General features: G+C 38.3%; 2 protein-coding genes across 2 annotated transcripts in view; one reads left to right on the top strand and one right to left on the bottom strand.

The window, feature by feature from the left end:
* Positions 1-2,200, bottom strand: part of LOC126848497 (reversion-inducing cysteine-rich protein with Kazal motifs) — a 16,906-nt gene extending 14,706 nt beyond the window's left edge. Inside the window, exon 1 of the mRNA XM_050589473.1 lies at positions 1,788-2,200. Within this exon, the coding sequence (XP_050445430.1) occupies positions 1,788-1,875 (88 nt within the window). The 5' untranslated portion in view covers positions 1,876-2,200. The remainder of the gene's footprint in view (positions 1-1,787) is intronic.
* The window catches only part of LOC126848499 (zinc finger-containing ubiquitin peptidase 1-like), a 21,858-nt gene extending 6,827 nt beyond the window's left edge, over positions 1-15,031 (top strand). Inside the window, exons 3-11 of the mRNA XM_050589476.1 lie at positions 5,895-5,985; positions 9,171-9,415; positions 11,115-11,368; positions 11,444-11,747; positions 11,855-12,285; positions 12,370-12,772; positions 12,842-12,969; positions 13,057-13,280; positions 13,365-15,031. Coding sequence (XP_050445433.1) covers positions 5,895-5,985; positions 9,171-9,415; positions 11,115-11,368; positions 11,444-11,747; positions 11,855-12,285; positions 12,370-12,772; positions 12,842-12,969; positions 13,057-13,280; positions 13,365-13,409 — 2,125 coding nt within the window. The 3' untranslated portion in view covers positions 13,410-15,031. The remainder of the gene's footprint in view (positions 1-5,894; positions 5,986-9,170; positions 9,416-11,114; positions 11,369-11,443; positions 11,748-11,854; positions 12,286-12,369; positions 12,773-12,841; positions 12,970-13,056; positions 13,281-13,364) is intronic.

Raw genomic sequence — 15,031 nt, 5'->3', positions numbered from 1 at the left:
ATAGATCAAACTACTGGTCCATAGATATATATATACTCTCTTCTTCGCAAGTCGCGATATTCTCTCCGTTGTCTCGATAAATGAACGAGACTCGCGACACGTTATCACCTTCGGCTTTCGTATATGGATATACTTATACTGCAAGAATACACGCGCGTTTCCCGTGCCTCCGCTTGTGCATTTCTCTCTTTTCTCTTATTGTACGTATGCGAATATGCGCCTCCGAGCCAAGCCAAAGGCGAAGAAGCTGGAACCGTTAGCGACACCTTCTTTACACGCACGCACGTGTACCATGTAAATTTCAAGGAAGATTAAAGTGACCAGAAAGAAATAGAGAGAGAGAGAGAAAAACGTGAAGAAGCAGAATGTACAGAGTCACGGAAACTGGGAGTCGCGTCTCGATAAAACAAACTCTTAACGGGCTGCGTGGCTCAAGATAGTAGTTTACGAATTATCGAATAGAAAACACATGTTATTAACATTCATTATCTCGTGTTAACTTGCAGTTATCAACAATAATTATCACATTAGCATACTTCGCAATGTGGACTTGCTTTTTTAATTATTAATCCGAGCGTATTTCAAATAAGCTCTGAAATTTCTTTTTAGTCTAAATATTTAAAAAATTCTTTATAAAACCTTTATCATCTTTGTGTAAACAGACAACTCCTAATTCTTGCAATTCTTAGAATTGGAATCGATTCTTTAAGATGAATGGAAATATATGCATCACATTTCTTTTAACCATGGTATGAAATAAAAATCTCATCTCTGGTTTGCTCAATTTTATGTGAAAAAATTAAACTATTTTAAATGTTAACTAAAAGAATGTAACGGATGACTCTATCGCGGAAGGAAGCGAAGCTTTTTGCATTGTGACAATCCGTGAGAATTCGAGTACTCTCGGTAGCAAGGCACTCGACTCGAATCACGATAAAAAAGTTCTCTCTCTCTCTCTCTCGTTTCCTCCTAAGGACAGCTCTTACCAATGACAAGAGCGACGAGAGACATTAAAAATCGCCATGCGAGTGGCAGGGTGTAGATGTAAAAAAATCAGCGGGAAACGAAGAAACGAGAGAAGATATCGAAGGAAGAAGGGACCACTCGCACATGTGGCGGGATGTTGTCGTTGACATCTTGCCGTACGACGACGAGTAACACTCTTCGCGAGAGAAATGGGTTCAATGAATCTGTCCGAGCTCGTATTTTTGCGCGTCGCACGAAAGAGCTATCGGGGTCGTACGACATCGCGCCGACCAATCTTAAAAAATAATCACGCTTCATCTGGCGCCGTGATAAGCAAGGCATCGCCGTGCCGAAGTACCCATGATTTTTCTGCGTCCATCGTAAAATATTATTGTAGATATTTCGGACGAAATGACCGATATTTTATCGATTTTAGTGCGATCGAATAACATTTTTATGTCTACGAATTTTATGCGCCAACGACCCGCCTAACTATTCTCTTAAATTAAGAAATTTATTATTAATCATAAATTATTATTACGCTCTCCATCTATAGATTCTTCAAAACATACGCGCGAAAGATGATAAGAAGGATACATCTCTCTATAAAAACAGGTGAATTAAAATTAAGAATTTATAACTTCGCAAAATGAATTGTTGTCAATTCGTTTTAATTAACTTATTTAATTTTGTCACATAATTTTAAGTTTTAATTTTAATTTACCTGTTTAATATCGCAAGACAAACACGTCATTCTTTTTTATTTAATTCCAATTCATTTATTTACAAATCTGTAAAAAAGATAATGAAAGACGAATTACCTTGCGCAGCATCGAGGAAAGGATTCGCGACAGCCGGCGCGAAAATGGTGGCAATCGTTGTTATCAGTAGCATCGCTAAGTAGTGCATTTTATCGGTGCACGCTTGCAAGACACCCTTGAATCTCTCTCCGCAACAACGTGCGAGCTCACCTCATCTCAGCATTACACGCGAGCACGTGTTTCAACGAGCACGTGTTTGTTTGCAGGACAGAAGCAAGAGGAAAAAGAAAGAGGAGGAGGAGGAGGAACGAGAAGGAAAAAGAAGATGTTGATTTCAGGGCTCACATGTCAGAGTGAGACACACGTGACACACGTACGGAATCGAGGTGTGCATTCGAGCGCAGCTCGCGAACGACTGAGCTTTTCGTGGCATTTACGAGTTGAGCTTTTTACTGACTGAGTTGGTGAGAGGAAGAAACGTGGAGAGAGGATAGCCGGTGTCCCCCCTCGAGTATCGAGAGGGGACCGAGACGAGGCGAGAGCGAGCGAGAGAAGGAAAGAAAGAGGGAGAGAGAAATTGCATGTGTGGGTGGGAAGAGACGTATGGCGCGCGCAGTTGTCACGCGGTGCAACTATGCGCTATTGTGACATCTTCGGTCGTATACCCACACGTACCCTGCTGTACTTTTTTTTTTCTTTCTTTTTTTTTTTATCCTCATCGTTCCCTAACCGCGTACGTCGTGACGAATTCTTTGTTAAGCGCATAGCGCTTTGTTACACAAGTAGCGGAATCCGGTTGCCTTTTACCCCTGAATCTATTTTCACATAAAAACATTTTTCCTCGATTAATTCTAATTTGAAATTAATTTTTTACTATTTTTAACTGATGACTTTTGATGAGCCAAAAATAGTTATTTCAATGATTGATTTAGAAATTAAACATGCTTACTAAAATCTAAAATAAATATATGGTTATTTTCAGTGAAAATATAAATAAATTTAGAATAGGTAGAAATAAATTTATAAAATCAGATTAAAAATAAATTTATTTCAATGTCATCAAGATAATCTTCTAGGCAATAAATCGTAAACATGTCCACTTTTTTTTATGATAATATTCATATAAAATAGTTGTGACCTTTCAAAATCGCATTGCATAATACGTAAAAATGCATAAATAAATCGTCGCTCAGCTTATCATTTCTTTAGTGTAGTGTAGAATTAGGATAGCGCGCACAGGAAGATATGAACGAACGAATTGGAAGAGAGAGCATGCGTAATGGACCACTTGACCATATTCGTTCTCCAGCAACGTCTTCTCAAGTATATTCTCGGGTCGAGACACGCAGACAAGTCTCTCGGACGAAAATCAGTCCGCGCCCATAAATCTAATGTCATTGCTGGGACCCATTGCCTCGTGGTGATACGACCGAGTGGCATCGTATTCCGAGAAGGAGAAAAGCCGATAACCCAGGAACGTAACTTCCGCTGATAACATCGCGATATGACGCCAAGTAAAATCTCCATAATACATTTCAGGGATATCGATATTCCAGCCAATGTCCTAAACATATAAGCTTCACGTTTAATTTACACGTGTGTACTTAACGCAAGCAGATTATAAAGGCATATTGTCGCGAGACAAGATCATTTACGATGCATTGATCATCGATGTAAAATTATTAATTACTTAAGAAACTCCATACACGCTGTCTTCGATGAATTCGGCTTAATTAAAGGTCAGCGAGATTTCCTCGAACTGTGTATCTTGCATATTTTTTCTACGCTGCCTGATTTATCACGCAGCAGTCAGAGCTTGGACCGCGGAGGATACATCCATTTTTTATCGATGTTTCTCGCCGGCCAATGGGTGTCCGAAAACATGTCCGACATCATCTCTGGATATTTGATTGACTGATCGGAGCGGATTCTCGGAGCGCTCGTAATTTATTAATTTATTCCGTCGATAAATCGCCTTCAATCCGCACGTGGGCAGCGGACGACCGGTTCTTAATAGCTCTCTCTCTCTCTCTCTCTCTCTCTCTCTCTTTCTCTCTTTTTCTTTCACCGTTTAATCTCGTCTCTTTCTCTCTCCGTCGCTCCCGCTCTGTTCCTTTAAAGAGGGAGAAGGCCGTTATTCTACTGCCGATGTAAATGACAGCAGGCGAGGTATGTCATTTGCGTACGTTGCACAATTGGCGAGTGTTATGCAGAATTGTATTAACCCACTAATTTTACGCAAATTAAGTTTAAAATGGACAGTTTCACACATATTCTACCAGGTCAACCATTAGTGCGATTTATTTTTTTCTCCTTCAATATTGCTTGTATGATATATTCTTGCGTAATATCCGCGTACAAATATACTTTTGTTATAAACAAATCTTTTGTAACAGGATTTACGCGAGAACCAATGTTCTTGGCGCTGACTGATTCTCTCGAACATTTTTCTCGTCATCCGTCATCATTCCGGGATTCCGAGACGATAATACAAATGCAGTCTAAAGTCCGCTGCCGGATTAGCAGTCGCGTAAAGCAATCGCGCGACCAAGTTCCGCGATTCGAGTTTCTTCTCTCGAAACACGTCCGCTATGTTAATCGTGCGTGATCGCATAAATATTCAAACACACGCTGGACCACAGTTCGAGTGGACCTCCGTGCTACCGACTCTACTACTACCTGTCGCGCATAGATAATTAACACTGATTAACGATACACAAATCAGTCAATCCGTTCGTGGCGATCGATACGTCAGTTGTAAGAATGCAACTCTCTAGATCTTCACGATGCCTGCCCTTCTCGAAACTAAAACGAATCAATCGTGTGAAGATTAAACAAATAATTATTACTGATGTCTTCCTTTATTTACGATAATCACAAATTTGACGATTATTTTATTTTCAAAAATTTGCTGAATCTTTAAAATTTTATCCATCTCCACATATATTATTAATTATACTCGCATATTGCTTGACAGATACTTTTGAGATAGAATACGAAGAAATATTTTTATTCTCCCGTGGGGAACTTCGCCAAAGATCTATGCGAGTGTCAATTCAGAGGAAAACAGTTTCGCCGATAAGTGAACGCGATCAGAGTCATCGCAAAGTGCATATCGGCTTAACCTTATCAAACTAGATATCATAAGGATCATCTTCATTCCGTATAAGAGAAGACGTACCCAATTTGCAAGGTCTTGATGCTAGAGCTAGCGTTTCCAGTTTCCCGAGCTTCTGCGATTTCGTCGCAAACAAGCTTCGTTGCAAATACATCTCCATCCACGTTTCCCTCTAGCTTCACGTAATTTTATATAATACCAAGCAACAGAAATAGGTATATAAAATAATTATAAAGTAATAATTATAAAGCAAAATATAAAATTTTTTTTTAAATTTTTTTATAGCGAAATTTAATTATTACAATAATTGATAATTATTATCCTTAATATCGATCTAGAAAATTTTTATCTTAACATTTAATGTTGTAGAATAATTTCAGTCAATCGTATGCGTTACGATTCACGTTTGCCTTTCTTTTGCCCGTCTATTTATTTTCTCTAGACAAACATTCTTGATGAGGTTCTTTGTATCGGAGCGATCTAATACTAGGAACACGATCCGACAACACGGACTCGATTTAACTCGCTCAAGTACTCGGAATGGTTATTAATTATCTTTGTACAGATGAGTCGGCCAATTGAACGGCATCGTATGCATCCAACGGATGAGATGAGCAAGAATTTGATTCTCATCACAAACTTCGCGTAAGAAAATCATTGTCACCGAATTTATCGTCGAAAAATTCCTCTCGTTCTTAATCTGAATAACCCAGACCGTACATGTCCTTAAAAGACATCTAAAAAACGACTTAAAGGCGTTCTCTTATCGTTCTTTAGACATCTTTAAGATGCCTTGGCCTTTTCGAGTGATCTAGATAATGACCATCTTAAAAGAAGTAGCTGTGAAGAAAGCTGCAAAGAAATGAAAAAGTTTTATTGTAACGAGAAAAAATTTTAAAAAGTATAAGAAAAGATAAAGATTTAACAAGTTAAAGAACATTATTGAGAGTTTAATATGTTTGATATTTTAATCTCAAATTTGGCAATAAATCGAATTGAAATGAGAATACCTTTCCATTCATTCTGACTCATCTATTTTTTTTCTACAGAGAAGAGGGAAGAGACCAGGAGAGGAAAAGGAATAAACAGTTCGCTGAACGTCAGATATCCTGCGCCGATCGTCGGCTGCATGTCAATGAGGTGAGGGGCCGTGTTGAAAAGTCAGCGAGCGAATCGAGCATCGTTACATCCATCATGAAAAATCGAATTTCCCGTGCAAATGTGTCGCGAACGGAATTCCGAGCGGTCGCATCAGCATTCGAAATACACACATCGGTCGCTCGTTTGTACGACGCTGCGGCGAATAAAAAGGCGCGTCCCATGATGTGTCAATCATTGTCCGCACAACGGCACCAACATACGTGATTCGTACGCGTTGCATTCTGCAATTTGGATAATGCATTCTCTTCTTACGCGCCGACTTGTCATTATAGAAAGCCCGAAGACAATGGCAGCGGCGATTAGAGGATTGGAATGCGCGATAATGGCCACTCTATCCTCAGCATCGGGGATCGTTGTCGTGTATAGGGCGCATTATTACGATGCATTATCACAATTTTTTTTAACCGTGTTATTAAAAAAAAATAGGATAGAATGGAATGGACCTGTGTGTCGACAAGCATCGCGCGCGCTTTTGAAATTAAATTATATGGACAGCGTATATTTATATACATATATTTTACACACATGTTTTAAGAAACTTTTTTAAATTTTCTAAAATGATCTTAAAACGCAATGATACGAACGAATACAGGGCAATTTAATGTTTTATAATGTTTTCTTTTTTCCTGGCGAGCATCATCGAACCAGATATTCTTTTTGCCTGATAAAAAAATTATAATTTACACTACATACTGATATCTCATGCCACACACATAGCAATTATAAAGTTAGGGCGATCGATAGTTTCGCCGATACCGCGTGTTGGGATTCTCACAAACCACCCTCGCAAAGACATCAGCGTTACCGACAGCGTGCTTTGAAAGGGTGCCGAGCGGCGCTGGTAGCGTCATCGGGGGGAGGGGGGTGGTAGCGACGTCGGGGGTGGCGGGCACTCTCTACGCGCCAGGGGTAGCGAGCCGTAAAATCGTCCTCGGCGGAGGAGCGACTGCGGTGGTTGTGTCATATGGAGCCGAACGACCGGGCGACGTGTTAGGCAATCGGCGGTCCCGCTACCGCGGGACGAGCGCGAGGGCCTACCACGAGGAGAGCGCGAATGATCGATCCGACAGTTCAGTGAGCAGGGAGAGTGAACCGCTCGTAGAAGGAAGGAAGGAAGGACGGAAGGACGGAAGGAAGGTAGGAAAGAAGAAAGCCAAATTAGGCTCTCGAACGATCGGCTTCCGAGTGCACGCGTACTCATCGGCACGAGGGATTCAGAAATGGGTCAACCCGACCCAGCGGCGGCCGTTTTCTCTAGCCACTCGGTGGCCTAGTTTCATCGGGGGCGAGCAAATAAAAAAAAGGAATCGCGACGTTCCCCTTCCGCCGTCGCGGCGACGTTACACGCGTCTCGTCGTCGTCGTCGTCGTCGACGACAACGCAGCTGATCGCGGAACCTGTCTGCTCTCCGTCGCGGGAAAGAATTATGGATTCCCTCGGACTTCCTGCTGGCCTTCGACTGGCGTGTGTCCATCGATTGACTCGACGCCCCGACGTCGCGATACGGCATTAGATACGGCTGATAGCCGGAGTCGCTGTGGGGGTGAAATCGCCGAGGAGGTGAGAGAAGTCACGTTATAAGTGCAGCGAGGTTGGAGTGATGAGCGATAGTGCTTTGAAAAGAATGCGTTTTCGAATCTATTTCGATTGTCAAGGTTGAATACACTGCAATAATAATTGACTAAAGTTGATTATAGTGACCAGATTATCGTGATCAAATTTGTGACTGTTTCAATTTTTTTTTTTTTTTTTCATTTTGTCGGATGTATATTAAGTCTTTACCGCTAGTATGAAGAATAAGAATTTGCGAGGGCAAAGTTCTTATTTCTAGAAACGGTTTAGGACAGATGTACTCGGTACATTTAGTATGTTGCCCATCGCAACCCCGTTTCACGGTCGCCGAAAGGGATGTCCGGTTCGATCGCGCTCCCAAGGGAAAAAGGAAACGTCGGGAAAATCGAGCCATGTTACTATGATTAAATTGCCCAGGTGTTCGTTCGTATCATCGTTTTAAGATCATTTTAGAAAATTTAAGAGTTTATTAAAACGTGCTTCCGCGCGCGCGATGCTTCTGAAATTAAATTATATGGATAGGATACATTAATTTTACACACACGCATATATATATATATATATATATATATATATATATAAATTAAATTAAATTAAAAGTTTATCAATAATATATAAAAAGAGTTTTGATCGATAATCAAATTTTATCATTAATTTGATTAATCAGTAGACGTGGATCCTTCATAGAGATGATTCTCAAAGATACGAACGAATTAAATCGAGAAATTAGAGTTATGATTAATTAAAGTTTAGTTATTATTAATAATTAAAGATTAATTATTAATTAAAGTTTGTTTGTTACAAGATACTGTCCTGAGGTTATATCGATTGTCGGAAGAAACTAATCGAAATCATACATCAAATTATCCGTCATAAGGTGTCCGCGCGTGCTAAGTATCGCGATGTGCCAGAAATGAAACTAAAAAATAATCACAACTCGCGCAATTTTATTCTTGCTCCGTATCGTTTGATCATGATGAAATCTTCATCAAATTATTCCTTAACGAAATCGGAGATATTGGCTCAAACCAGGTTGGCATAAAGAGATACAGTCGAAGAGAGAAAAAAAAATTATTATATCAGAAAATGAATGTGAAAATAAACTGACAATTCAGTTCTCATTTAATTATGACAATTATTTTAATATAATTTAATTAATATCCTTATGTGTATACACACACATAATTATGTTATTAATATTATTTGGTTTATATTTTATGTAAATATAATCATTTATTAATTATTTATATATATATATATATATATATATATATATATATATATATTAATTATTTATATATAACATGCAGGATATGATATACACACATTGCATATTTGCATAATAGCTTTATCATTGCTTATATGTCTTCTATAATATGTATAATCCGATAATTGAAGGTTTCCGCCGCAAATATCGATAAATGATATTTACGTAAGATTTATGTTGCTCGATTCACCTTCCAACTTCTATTATTCATTTCGGAAATTTAAAATTAATTCTGTTTATTGGCATCAAAAGCCGAGACGAATCAGTACAGTATTTACGACGGAGCAATCATTCGTTAATCTGTTTAATTGAATTTTTTACGAAGGATCCGGAGGCCCGTTGGTATCCCTCGGACCCGCTGAAAATGGCGTCCAGCAAACCACCGGAGATGAATTACACGTGCGAGATATGTGGTCTGGAGGGCTTCAACGACGAGGAGATGCGCTCGCATATGGTGCAGTATCATCTCCAAGGCGCTGCCAACTGTCCGTTCTGTGACTTAGGCGAGATCTCGCCTACGGAGATGCTGATCCACGTCAACAGCGCTCACCTGGACTACCTGACCCCGAGGTATGCTCATCAGTACACAAGTATAGATTTAGCATTTCTAGCATCTTTTTAGACCTCTGTACAATTTGGATTTCTCTATAAAATAATCGCAAAAAGGGAGGATGTTTCTTTTAATATATATATATATATATATATATATATATATATATATATATATATATATATATTAATCTTTAGAAATATTATAAAATTTTTAATCTTTTATTATTGAAGGGGATAAAGTGAGACAAAAGCGAATAGATGAAACAAATTGGTTTGGTAAACACTCTTGTGTTTACTTTCACGAAAAATATTGTAATATATTAAAAATTATATATGTTAAAAACTAATTCATAAAATATATATTTTCTAAAGCTAGACAGAAACATTAATTATCCAATTTTATTCATGATCTTTCCTTGTTCCATAATATGTTTGGTACAAAAATAGGTGGCTGCCGCGCGCGTTCAATCCCCTATCCGACTTTACCTCATTTTTCCCTAATAATAAATAAATAAAGGTGATAATAATAAATTAACCAATTAGTATAAATTAAGGACACTTTTTGCTAAAACACTTTTTTTGCTAAAAATTGAATAGATAAATAAATTTTTGACAGAGATTTAAATTTCAACAATATGTCAAAAATATAGTTACAACAAAAAGTTTAATGACTATATTTTTTTTATTTAACTCCATTTAGTTCCCCGTTAATTGTAAGCTAATTGTAACAACTCTCTATGTATCCAGAAAACACAATGACCATAATCGGGACATAAGACGTCTTAAAGACATCTTAAATTATATATTATTGTAGTAAACTAACAATAATATATTAAGACGTTTTCAAGACAAAAGCGTCTTATGATATATTTAAAAGATATCTTAATGAATGTCTAGATATAGTTCAGAATCAGATTTATATCAGTTAATATTAATGACAGTTTTTTATAATTAATGAAAAAAATAATGCTTGTAATCATAACTTGAATTATGAATAATTTTAAAAGATAGTACTTTGCGAAAAATGATTTCAAAATATTATAAACAAGAAATGTCATTATTCATCTTAATTCTCAGTAGGATTTATTTCTGTAGCAATAAATTACACATTATTTATATACATATATATCATATATATATATATATATATATATATATATATATATATAATTATTTATAGACTAATAGATTTAGTTATACATACGGGTATTCACATGCATTCGTGAACGCACGTGCGAGCGCAAATTTTCCAATAATTATCGACATGTCGATAATTATCGACTGCCGTGCTCATCAATTGTCGGTAACTTTGCTGATATTTGAATCTACCAAAAAGCCATGTGACTAACAGTTCAAATCTTCAAACTACCTGTCCGAGAACGTATTATGCTAAATGTGGTGAATTAACAATAGTATATTCTCGTGAATTCAATAAAGCTACAGCGGGATTTTATGGAATTTCTAGAGAATAAGAGAAATATCAAAGTGTCAGAGGAAAGAAGCTGATCCAATTCGAGTCATGTGGGCGAAAAAGCGGCGACGCATAAAAAAATGGACTTTTTTGACTGAAATGTAAAACGCATTTCGCAGACACAGTATTCGCATAAACATAGAACTCACGTGGTTTTTGTATATCCGTGCTCGCTTATATATATATAAATATCGTCCTCTAATACTGTATAGATTGTACTAACGCTGTCGTCTTGTTTATTTACAGCACTCCGGAGAACGATATGATGGCATTCATCGATGACGATTCGCTGATGGACGAGCACAACAGGCAAGATGAATGCCGGGCTCCCTCGCCGTCCATGTCTCTGCGACCGCCTCATCTGCAGAATGGCTGGGGTAATTCTCTGGGGCGTATCAAGCAACAACAGCAAATGTCGCCGAGGCAGCCGGATGTTCAGATGGCAAATTCCAACGTGAATAATAATAACAACAATAACAACAGTAACAATGCCAATGCCGGTAATGAATATTATTCAAACTGTATTCAATGGTGAGAATGCGAGGAATATGAACGTATGGCTTTTTCTTATCTAGTGCTGGAAGGTGCAGCTGGTCAAGGTTCACCGCTGCGTTCAGGCCTAAATCTACAACTGCGCTCGCACGCTTCCCCAAAACTTCCAGTGCAGGAGTGCCCAATGTGCCCCTACAGTTCCGACAGTCCGCTGAGACTAGAAGAGCATATCAATCGCCAACACTTTGATCTCACCTCACCGTCCTTCCCACCAGAGTCGCCGCCGTCTCGGGATGGAATCTTTAACTGCCCGCTTTGCATTACGTCTTTTCCAAATTCTTCTGATCTTGAGTTACATGTTAATATCGAGCACAAAGATATACTTAGGTATGATAATATCTATTTGCTTGCAATATTTAATGTAGCATTACGATTATGACATGACGATAAATTAATAGAGCAAAATTATATGATAAATATTTTACTTTTAACAGTCCTGCAAATGGAACAACCTCACAATCCGATACAGCTACTATCAGTAGTGATTCAACACCTGCCTGTCCAGTATGTCTTAGTACATTATTTAAAAATAATGACGACCTAATGGCACACATCGATGAACACTTTAGTAAGAAGAGTACACCATCGCCTGTGACACCAGATGTGTCGACTGATAGAATGCTAGCGAAAGACATGGAAAGAAGGGAAAAGGAAGTGAGAAAACTGCGCGAACAACGCGAGTTTGAGATGCTGAGAGCGCAGTACGGCATGGACAATCAGGGTAACTTCAGAGAACAAAGTGTCACCAATATGCAGCGGGCTGTGTATGCGGGCGAAATGACGGTGGCCGATTTCTTCGAGAGACAAATCGAGCTCAGGGTCGCCGAGAGTAGTGGCATCGACGATGGCAGTTCTTGTACACGCGGTAAATGATTTACAATATTCTTTACGCAAAACAAACAAAATCTTTTTAAAAACTTGTATACAATATGATTAATTTTTTTCGCAGGGCTGGTCCCGAAAGTACGAGCCATTAGTCAAGCCTGCAGTAATGTAGTTAATACCTGGATGTGTTCCACTGTGGATCATTATGCGTCGACTTACGGTGACAAGGGCTGGGGCTGCGGTTACAGAAATATGCAGATGCTAATCTCATCTCTCTTGCAGCACACAGGGTATAACGAGCTAGTTTACAAAGCGTGGAGCTCCGGCGCCGGCGGCAACAGCTCTACGGAAAATCCTCTGCGCAGCTCTATGCCATCGATTTCCAGATTACAAAAGATGATCGAGTGGGCGTGGGCTCAGGGCTTCGATATACAGGGTGCTGAGCAACTCGGTGGTAAACTCGTTAACACTAGAAAGTGGATTGGTGCGACGGAAGTATTCACGCTGCTGTCTAGTTTGAGGATAAAGTAAGTTCCATGCTCTCGGTCAATTGTCAAATCATACAATACACTTTTTTTTTCTCTAACTTTGTACAGGTGTCAACTGGTAGATTTTCATAGACCTACTAGCGCGGATGGCAGCCATCCTGAATTGTTCAATTGGGTCCTACAGTATTTTCAACGATGCGAAGACTTTAAGCCACCTCTCTATCTTCAACATCAAGGTAATTATGTTTTTATATTTTTATGTTTTATATTTTTTTAAAGTTAAAGCGCCGAGTTACTAACATGTTCGACGTTAATAAATTCAGGGCATAGTAGAACGATAATGGGTGTGGAACAATTGAGAGACGGTTCAATAACCATGTTGGTCCTGGATCCGAGTCACAGTCCAGCACAAATGACACATTTCAATAGCACGAGTAGCGCGCCCGGCGCGATGAGGCTCGTACGGAAGTCTACCGCGGCAATGAAGGCTAGACAGTATCAAGTTGTAGCTGTAATCGGTACTATGGATACGGAAGCGCAGTACCAAGTAATATTAGCGCTTTTGTCAATTGCCTCGTTATTTATTGATAACACGCACTTATTTCATTTTTTCTCTTTTTCTTTTTTTCAGCAAAGTAAAGTACTACGATCAATGCGTGTTCCTCAAGACAGGTGAGAGTTGCTGGTTCGAGAAACGATCGAGCCTCGGGTAAAGACTATAGACTACTGCCTCAAATCAATCTTGTCTGACATCCTTGAAGTTACGTGACCGCGATGTCCTATGTTCTTCTACCGCTAGCAGACTTATTCCATTGTAGTAGTTGCAGATCGTATTTATTTAACAATATATTCTTGCATCTCTCTCTAACCGTTAATAATGGACTAATTCCTTGAATCGTTGTGCCCGCGTGAAGCCTGCAACACTACGAACAATTTCACGGAGCTAGCATCCAAATATCAAGAAAAGCTCTTTGCGATGCGCCACTATTCGAGCATGTAATTTTTCCCCAAAAAACGGAGAGAAAATCCTTATATATGTTTAATAAAAATTTGTCATATTACGCGCGTGTGATAATCTGCGAAGGAAATTATCAAATTTGCGACGGCGAAAGAGAGGTTCGAGATGAATGATAAGTGCTAAATCGATCGTCGTTTCTTGTCCAAAAATGTTCTGCTCAATTTTCGTCGCACCGAACAGGCTGTGCTAACCCTTAGTCGACCAAATCGGTTGCACCATCGAAAAAGTCGTGGCAGAGCTTAAAAAACGAGATTTTCGTAGCTGTGATGCTGTTATGAATACGACGCTGATCATTCATATACATCTAACAAGGTACACTCTTGAAAACGCTCCAGAATCAATGCGGTGTTCCCAGCACTTGTCTCGTTCTACATTCTACAATTTATGACAAAAATTTCCATCAAAGTGTTGTCGACTTTTAGTCAATAGAAAAAGTGCCGAGAGAGCCGTATAGTATATATATATCTTGCGACAAGTTTTATATAACAATACGAAAGATATTCTTTGACGCATTTTGATTGCTAAAACGCTTCTATAAAAAAATCTGGAGTGTCTGCAAAAGTGACTAAATCGTGCATTTCCATATATTATATAAATTATATACTAACATACACATACACATTACACATCTGCACATTCTTCGTTATATCGTATTTCACTTGCCCACACACATATAAAGTACAACTACTTTCATATTAATTATAAATATTCTATTTAATTATCCAATCGACTTTAGGCTACTTATGTCTTAGCTCGTAAGTCTAAACGCAACGCTGTGAATGAGAAGATAGATAAACAAAAAGTCCATTTACTTGTTATTTATATTATACACTTGACGATTTATGTGACTTAGTAAATTATTATTATCATTATATTATTCTTATCACATTTCATAAATTGTACTGATATATATATATATATCTAAGATCTATTTATTATAGTTAAAAAATATATATTTGCGACCATTTGATGAGGACGTGATGTTTACGTCGCGTCATTGTTTTATAGCTTCGATATTTATGGTGCACCAGTTGAATGTAAATTTGTCTTTCAGCCCAGTAGGACCACATTGCAATAACAATATTGACTGACTCTAAAAACTGTCAAAAACGATAAATTATTATTATTATTATACTGGAGTTCGTCATATATCGATTTAAGAATCTGTTCATTATTTGGAGTGTTCAGGGAAAACCAAACTGTGGAATTGTTATGCAAGACTAAAACCTTCGCATTAGCCACACATTAAATTAAAATATATGCTTTGTTAGAATTCCCAA

This window comes from Cataglyphis hispanica, chromosome 3 (genome assembly GCF_021464435.1).
Source record: "Cataglyphis hispanica isolate Lineage 1 chromosome 3, ULB_Chis1_1.0, whole genome shotgun sequence".
NCBI lineage: Eukaryota > Metazoa > Arthropoda > Insecta > Hymenoptera > Formicidae > Cataglyphis > Cataglyphis hispanica.
The sequence above is the reverse complement of the archived record's forward strand: the minus strand, read 5'-3'. Positions and strand labels throughout refer to the sequence as shown.